General features: G+C 42.1%; 1 protein-coding gene across 3 annotated transcripts in view; it reads right to left on the bottom strand.

The window, feature by feature from the left end:
• CREBRF (CREB3 regulatory factor) overlaps positions 1-8,399 on the bottom strand; it is an 85,825-nt gene that overhangs the window by 7,288 nt on the left and 70,138 nt on the right. For all 3 annotated transcript variants that reach the window (XM_045394514.2, XM_015451392.3, XM_065547051.1), the window contains exon 8: positions 4,508-4,630. In XM_045394514.2, coding sequence (XP_045250449.2) covers positions 4,508-4,630 — 123 coding nt within the window. The remainder of the gene's footprint in view (positions 1-4,507; positions 4,631-8,399) is intronic.

Raw genomic sequence — 8,399 nt, 5'->3', positions numbered from 1 at the left:
TTATTGTTGTTTTTGAGAAAGGGTCTCACTCTGTTGCCCAGGCTGGAGTGTAGTGGTGCAATCACTGCTCACTGAAGCCTCAACCTTCCAGGTTCAGACTGGTCTTGAACTCCTGGCCTCAATCGATCCTCCCACCTCAGCCTCCCAAAGTGTTGGGATTACAGGCATGAGCCACTGCATTCAGCCACCACATAGATTTTTAATCTTCATTTCCCCATATAAAAACAGCACTAAATGGCAAAACCATAAACCCATGGAAAATATTTACAAGTGATAAGGTATCCCTAGGAACCCCAACATTCAAGAAGGTGGGAACAAACTACCAAAATCTTTAAGACATGTATGGCAACAGCATTATCAATATTTATGTGGATGGGCCAAAAGGAAGTAATGCAAATGAAAACAAAAAAAAATGTCTAAATAGCCAATAGGTTACCCACTGGCAAGTACAGCACGGTCAACTTGAGAACTGCAGCTAAAGCTGTGAGGGATTTTCTCCAACCCAATATTGAATACAAGGTGAGTACAAGGAGCCCACAGTTGGAAGTGAAGGAGCCCACAGTTGGAAGTGAAGGGGCGCACAGTTGAGCCTCTGTGAACTCTGAAAATGGACCAGCCAGGACTCTTGCAGGACAAGAGCAAGCCATGATAAAAACAAAAAAAACTGGCCAGGCACAGTGGCTCAGGCCTGTAATCCTAACACTTTGGTAGGCCAAGGCAGGCAGATCACTCGATGTCAGGAGTTTGATACTAGCCTGGCCAACATGGTAAAACCCCATCTCCAGTAAAAACACAAAAATTAGCCGGGCATGGTCGTGTGTGCCTGTAATCCAAGCTACTGGGGAGGCTGAGGCAGGAAAATCACTTGAACCTGGGAGGCAGAGGCTGCAGTGAGCCAAGATCACGCCACTGCACTGTAGCCTGGGCGACAGAGTGAGACTTTGTCTCAAAACAAAACAAAAAACCCTGGGGTTGAAATTAAAATCGAGCAAGAAAGGAACTAAAGACATGAAACAGAGATGGTCCATATAAAATGAGGGAGGGGAGCAGAAAAAGAAATCTCAGGGCCAGGCGCAGTGGCTCACGCCTGTAATCCCAGCACTTTGGGAGGCCGAGGCGGGAAGATCACGAGGTCAGGAGATCCAGACCATCGTGGCTAACATGGTGAGACCCCATCTCTACTAAAAATACAAAAAAAATTAGCCAGGCATGGTGGTGGGCGCCTGTAGTCCTAGCTACTCAGGAGGCTGAGGCAGGAGAATGGCGTGAACCTGGGAGGCGGAGCTTGCAGTGAGCCGAGATTGTGCCAATGCACTCCAGCCTGGGTGATAGAGCAAGACTCCGCCTCAAAAAAAAAAAAAGAAATCTCAGAAAGCCAGGTGCCATTTTTTGTTTTTGTTTCAGAGATATGTTGCCCAGGCTGGTCTAGAATCTTGACCTCACATGATCCTCCTGCCTCAGTCTCCCAAGTGACTAGGATTACAGGAAAAAGCCACCAAAGCTGGCGTGCCATGTTTTTTTTGTTTTGTTTTTTTGAGACAGAGTCTCGCTCTGTCACCCAGGTGGGAGTGCAGTGGCACAATCTTGGCTCACTGTCAACCTCTGCCTCCTGAGATCAAGCAATTCTCCTGCCTCAGCCTCCCGAGTAGCTGGGACTACAGGCACGTGCCACCACGCCCAGCTAATTTTTTGTATTTTTAGTAGAGACAGGGTTTCACCACGTTAGCCAGGATGGTCTTGATCTCCTGACCTCATGATCCGCCTGCCTCAGCCTCCCAAAGTGCTGGGATTACAGGTGTGAGCCACTGCGCCCGGCTGCCACGTTTTTAAATGTTAACTGAAAAGCGGAGACTCTGTGAAAAAAGAAAAGCTATTCTGAACCAAACCTCCTTTTAGAAGTTCAGAGGAACTAATTTCATATATATATATGAACAATAGAGAAGTATCAAGGTCAGAATTCCACAACTTTTTCTAAGAAAAAAGAGAATAAAAGACATTAAAGAAAATGGCACGATACATGAAAGAACATAAATCAGAAATAGAATAACTAAGAAATAAGGTGACAGAATTCAGAAAAGAATTAGAAATACAGAGGAAAATTCCTGAAATTAAAAGGAACCTAAGATCAGCAACTAATGACAGCAAATAATGCTTTAAGAGAAACAGAAGGCAAAAAGGAGAAATAACGTTAAAAAAGAAATGAAGAGATAAAAATGATTCAAGAAAAAGTGACACAAGGCAGGAAGACCATTTGAAGTTGGGAGTTCGAGACCAGCCTGGCCAACATGGTAAAACTCCATCTCTACTAAAAAATACAAAAATTAGCCAGGTGTGGTGGCAGATGCCTGTAATCCCAGCTACTCAGGAGGCTGAGGCAGGAGAATCGCTTGAACCTGGGAGGTGGAGGCTGCAGTGAGCTAAGACTGTGCCACTGCACTACTGCCTGGGTGACAGAAAAACACTGTTGAAAGAAAGAAAGGAAAGAGAGGAGAGAGAGGAAGGAGAGAAAGGAGAGAGAGAGAGAGAGAGAGACAGAGAGAGAGAGAGAGAAAAGAAAGACAAACAAATACTAAAGATGGGCGAAGAAGAGCCAACCTATAGATGTGAGTCCCCACAGAAGAAAAGCAAACCAAGGGAACAGATCAAACACTAAAAACATTTGAAAGTACATATTGAAAGAGCACACTATAAACATAAAAATGTCAACAAAAAATTACCAACTCTAAGATATAACCTAGTAAAATCACTGGTATTTAAAGGAAAAATCCTTTTGACATGTAGGCAAAAACAGCAAAGTACTTATAAGGAAAAAATAATTAGGCAATATTAGCTTTTCTTTTTTTTTTTTGAGACAAAGTCTCACTTTGTCGCCCAGGCTGGAGTGCAGTGGCGTGATCTCAGTTCACTGCAAGCTCCACCTCCCGGGTTTACGCCATCCTCCTGCCTCAGCCTCCCGAGTAGCTGGGACTACAGGCGCCCGCCACCTCACCCGGCTAGTTTTTTTTGTATTTTTTAGTAGAGACGGGGTTTCATCGTGTTAGCCAGGATGGTCTCGATCTCCTGACCTCGTGATCCGCCCGTCTCGGCCTCCCAAAGTGCTGGGATTACAGGCTTGAGCCACCGTGCCTGGCCTCTTTCTCTTTTTTTTTTGAGACAGAGTTTCGCTCTGTCTGTCACCCAGGCTAGAGTGCAGTGGCGTGATCTCGGCTCACTGCAACCTCCACCCCTCCTGCATTCAAGCGATTCTCCTGCCTCAGCCTCCCAAGTACCTGGGATTACAGGCGCCCGCCACCACACCCAGCTAATTTTTGTAGTTTTAGTAGACGAGGTTTTACCATGTTGGCCAGGCTGTTCTCGAACTCCTGACCTCAAGTGATCCGCCTGCCTTGGCCTCCCAAAGTGTTGGGATTACAGGCATGAGCCACCACGCCCAGCCAGTATTAGCTTTTCAATAGCAACACTTACGCCAAAAGAAAATGGAGAATCATATTCAAGATACTCAAGGAAAGAAAATATGAGTTGAGGATTTTATAACTGGTAAAACTAACTTTCAAGTGTAAAGGAGTACATAAGCTTACCAAACATATAAAATATTTACATTAAAAAATAAAAAGGTAAAAATAACTTTTTCTTGTAATGTTAAATTTCCCCCTGTAGCTAACAAAGGAAGAATAACAATGCTTTTAAAAATAAAAGGAAAGAAAAGAAAGAAATGCTATGAAAGAATACATAAAAAATTAAAATAGCATCAACCCATTTGAAGAAAAGGTCAAGCACACAGTTAATCCATATGGAAGCAGGAAGTAAGTGATTGCTGAGGAAAATACTGATGTTTAGGGTCTACTTTCCACCTGATTGTTTTCAATATAAATATAGTTTTGTTCAAGAAAAACATTTGACCTTTTATTGTGTAAATTAAATTTTGGGGGTTTTCGTGAGTTGTATAATGCTGGATGCCTTGGATGCTACTGTTTGTCAGTGATTTTCTCCTATAGCAGCTGAGCTGAGTTCTCATGTCTACGTCTATACTAGCTAGCTCTCTCTTCCCTGTTGGCTCTCAGTTGGCCTGACGTCTAGATCCCTGCCTCTCTGATCCTCCCCACATTGTGCAATCTTTTCTGGGATGGGAAACCAGAGAGCCAAGTTTGTTAGAATCCTGTGAAATGCATTACTGAGTAAAACAAGTAAGAATCTCTACACTAAAGTGCAAACTGCAGGCTTGACAGCTCTGGGACCTTTTGTCCTCCATGAAAGGTTAAAGTTGCTAGAAGTTTGTTTTTCTTAAATGTTAAAATAGTTTCATGATTAAGTCTAAATTACAAACTGTGGTCACCTGCAACACATGCTTATGAAACACTAAATCTCAGAAGATAAAATTACTCATAAAGGAGAGTGATTACAATGAGAGCACTTGAGTTTTTCCTTCAACTAAAAACTTTTAATATCCCCTTAAATCATACATCTTATACATGTTATTAATCGTTATGAATTTATCTAATATTCTTACCGAGAGTATCTTTAATGAGGATTTCAAGCTTCTGCCCCATGTTGGGTCCTCTCTCATCTCTTGGATTCTGTACCCGGTTTACAATCTCTTGCTTGATGGAGTTGATTACAAACAATAAATTATCTGTAAGACAGAACAAAACACTTATGTCACTACCATGAAAGACTTTCCTTTTAATTATGTAATAACAGATAATTAAGAAATTGAGTAAGAAAGTATTAAGCAGTGATGATTACAAGTGGCTCCTATCCAAAGGGATTAATTTCAAATGATGTGGCACTTGGTTTTTAAAAAGATCTCAAGATTGGCCAGCTGCGGTAGCTCACGCCTATAATCCCAACACTTTGGGAGGCCAAGGCAGGTGGATTGCTTGAGGTCAGGAGTTACAGACCAGCCTGGCCAAATGGTGAAACCCTGTGTCTAATAAAAAACACAAAAATTAGCCAGGTGTGGTGGCATGTGCCTGTAGTTACAGCTATTCCAGAGGCTGAGGCAGGAGAATTACTTGAACCCAGGAGGTGGAGGTTGCAGTGAGCCAAGATCATGCCACTGCACTCCCACTTGGACGACAGAGCAAGACTCTGTCTCAAACAACAACAACAACAACAACAACAATCAACACTAACAACAACAACAAAACCCTCAAGATTATTGGGTATGCACTTTTGATAACACACTGCACTGTAGCCAGGTGTGGTGGTGTGCACCTGCAGTCCCAGATACTTGGGAGGCTGAGGCAGGCGAATCGCTTTAGCCCAGGAGTTGCAGGCAGTTGCACTAGGATAGTAACTGTGAATAACCACTGTGATCCAGCCTAGGTACCACAGTGAGACCCCATCTCCAACTAAAAAAATGGCAATGAAAAAAGACAACACACTGTAGACATGCATCAATGTCCACCATCCTGTAAGCAACTTGCCCTACTTGTCTTCATTGGTTTAAGACCTGATAGAGCGTGACAGTGCCCGCTACATCGAATCATAGGACCTTAGTAAATGTTTATTAAATAAATCAAACCAAGTCCCTCAAAAACAAAAGCTTTAAAAACAGATTTCCCCACCCTGAAAAGCTTTAAAACAAAACAGAACAAAAAGCAAGTTAAGCCAGGTGCAGTGGCTCACACCTGTAATCCTAGCACTTTGGGAGGCTGAGGCGGGTGGATCACGAGGTCAGGAGATAGAGACCATCCTGGCTAACACAGTGAAACCCCGTCTCTACTAAAAATACAAAAAATTAGCTGGGCGTGGTGGCGGCGCCTGAAGTCCCAGCTACTCAGGAGGCTGAGGCAGGAGAATGGTGTGAACCCAGGAGGCTAAGGTTGCAGTGAGCCGAGACTGCGCCACTGCACTCCAGCCTAGCTACAGAGCAAGACTCCATCTCAAAAAAAAAAAAAAAAAAAAAAAAAGGCAAGTTAACCCAAAGTAAGGAGGGAAATAATAAAGAGCAGAAATGTATGTAACAGAAAACAAATACACAATAAGGAAAATTAATGAAGCCAAAAACTGGTTATTTGAAATGATCAACAACACTGACACCCCCCACAAAGGTAGATCCATCATGAAAAATACAAGATGACGCCAATCACTCATATCTGTAACGAAAAAAGTGTTATCACTTTAGAATCCACAGATATTAAAAGGATAACAAGAAAATATGGTGCTAACAAATATAACAACTTGGATGAAATGAACAAATTTCTTGAAAACACGATTTAAAATCCATATAAGAGGCCAGGAAGGCCGGGTGCACTGGCTCACGCCTGTAATCCCAGCACTTTGGGAGGCCGAGGTGGGTGGATCACCTGAGGTTAGGAGTTCGAGACCAGCCTAGCCAATATGATGAAACCCCATCTCTAATAAACTATAAAAATCAGCTGGGCATGGTAGCAGGTGCCTGTAATCCCAGTTACTCGGGAGGCTGAGGCAGGAAAATTGCTTGAACCTGGGAGGTGGAGGTTACAGTAAGCTGAGATTGTGCTACTGCACTCCAGCCTGGGCAACAGAGCAAGACTCCGTCTAAAAAAAAAGAAGCCTGGCACGGTGGCTCACATCTGTAATCCCAGCACTCTGGGAGGCCAAGATGGGTAGATCACTTGAGGCCAGGAGTTCCAGACCAGCCTGGCCAATACAGTGAAACCCCAGCTGTACTAAAAATAAAAATAATTAGGCCGGGCGCGGTGGCTCAAGCCTGTAATCCCAGCACTTTGGGAGGCCGAGACGGGCGGATCACGAGGTCAGGAGTTCGAGACCATCCTGGCTAACACGGTGAAACCCCGTCTCTACTAAAAAATACAAAAAACTAGCCGGGCGAGGTGGCGGGCGCCTGTAGTCCCGGCTACTCGGGAGGCTGAGGCAGGAGAATGGCGTAAAAACCCGGGAGGCAGAGCTTGCAGTGAGCTGAGATCCGGCCACTGCACTCCAGCCTGGGCGACACAGCGAGACTCCGTCTCAAAAAAATAATAATAATAATAATTAGCCAGGCACGGTGGCATATGTCTGTAATCCCAGCTACTCAGGAGATAGAAGCATGAGAACTGCTTGAACCCGGGAGGCAGAGGCTGCAGTGAGCTGAGACCGTGACACACTGCACTCTAGCCTGGGCAACAGAGTGAGACACTGTCCCAAAAGAAAAAAAAAAAGAAAATCCATACAAGAAGAAATAAAGCATCTGAATAGCTTTTCCTAGTAAAAGAATTGAAATTACCAAATATCTTCCCAAAAAAAAAGAACCCAGAAGGTTTTAATAGCAAATTCTATCATAGATACAATGAAGAAATAAAATTGATCTTATAAAACTTTGTCAAAAAAGGAAGAGAGATCATGGTCCAATTAATTATATGAGGCCAGTATAGCCCTAGTACTAAAACCTTATAAAAAAAGAAAATAAAAATCATAGAACAATATCCCTCTTGAGTGTAGACACAAAATCCTTAACAAAGCATTAACAATGGAATCCAACATATTAGAATAGAATAATATGAAATATTAGCAATATATTCCAATATAAAAAGGAAGATATATCATAACCAAGTAGAGTTTATTCCAAGAATGCAAGGTTGGCTTAACATCCAAATATTAACAAATGTAATTCACCACTTTAACAGGTGAATATGTGATGTATTAACAGAATAAAAGAGAACAATACATGATTGCTCCAATAGATGCAAAAAAATCATCAACACCCATTCATAATAAACAAAACTAGAAACAGAAGGAAATTTTCTCAAAATGATAAAGGACATCTCATCCACAAAAAAGCACAACACAAACATCATACCTAAAGATAGAAGGTTTCCCCTGAGATTGTAAACAAGGCAATCACCACTCTATTTAATATTGTGGGTGTTCTAGACATTTTGATAAGGCAGAAAAACAAAAGCCATAAAGATCAGAAAGGAAGAAATAAAACCATTCCTATTTGCAGATGATGACTATGTCAGCAGAAAATCCCAGGGAATCTACACACCTACTACTGGAACTAAGAGTGATACACGAAAATATGTTTTATACATTAATACCAAAGAACTCAAAATTTCAAAAGCAATTCCATTTACAGAAGCACTAAAAAACATAAAGTAGGATTACATCTAATAAAAGATGTTCAAGCACTGTACACTTAACACTGTAAAGGATGGCAGAGAGAAACTAACGAAGACTCAGCTAGGTGGAGAGAGATACCAGGTCCATGGATCGGAAAACTCCATTTTAAGATAGCAGTTCTCTCCAAATAGATCTAAAGAGTCAAAGCAATCCCAATCAAAATTCCAGTAAGCTTTTCTGTAAAAGGTGATAAAATAATTTGAAAATGTATATAGACATGCAAAAGACCTGTAATAGCCAAAACAGATTTAAACAAAAAGAGCAAAATTGGAGGTCTAACAAGAACTAGCCCT

The sequence above is a fragment of the Macaca fascicularis genome, chromosome 6 (genome assembly GCF_037993035.2).
Source record: "Macaca fascicularis isolate 582-1 chromosome 6, T2T-MFA8v1.1".
NCBI lineage: Eukaryota > Metazoa > Chordata > Mammalia > Primates > Cercopithecidae > Macaca > Macaca fascicularis.
This window is presented reverse-complemented; position numbering and strand designations above follow the sequence as displayed.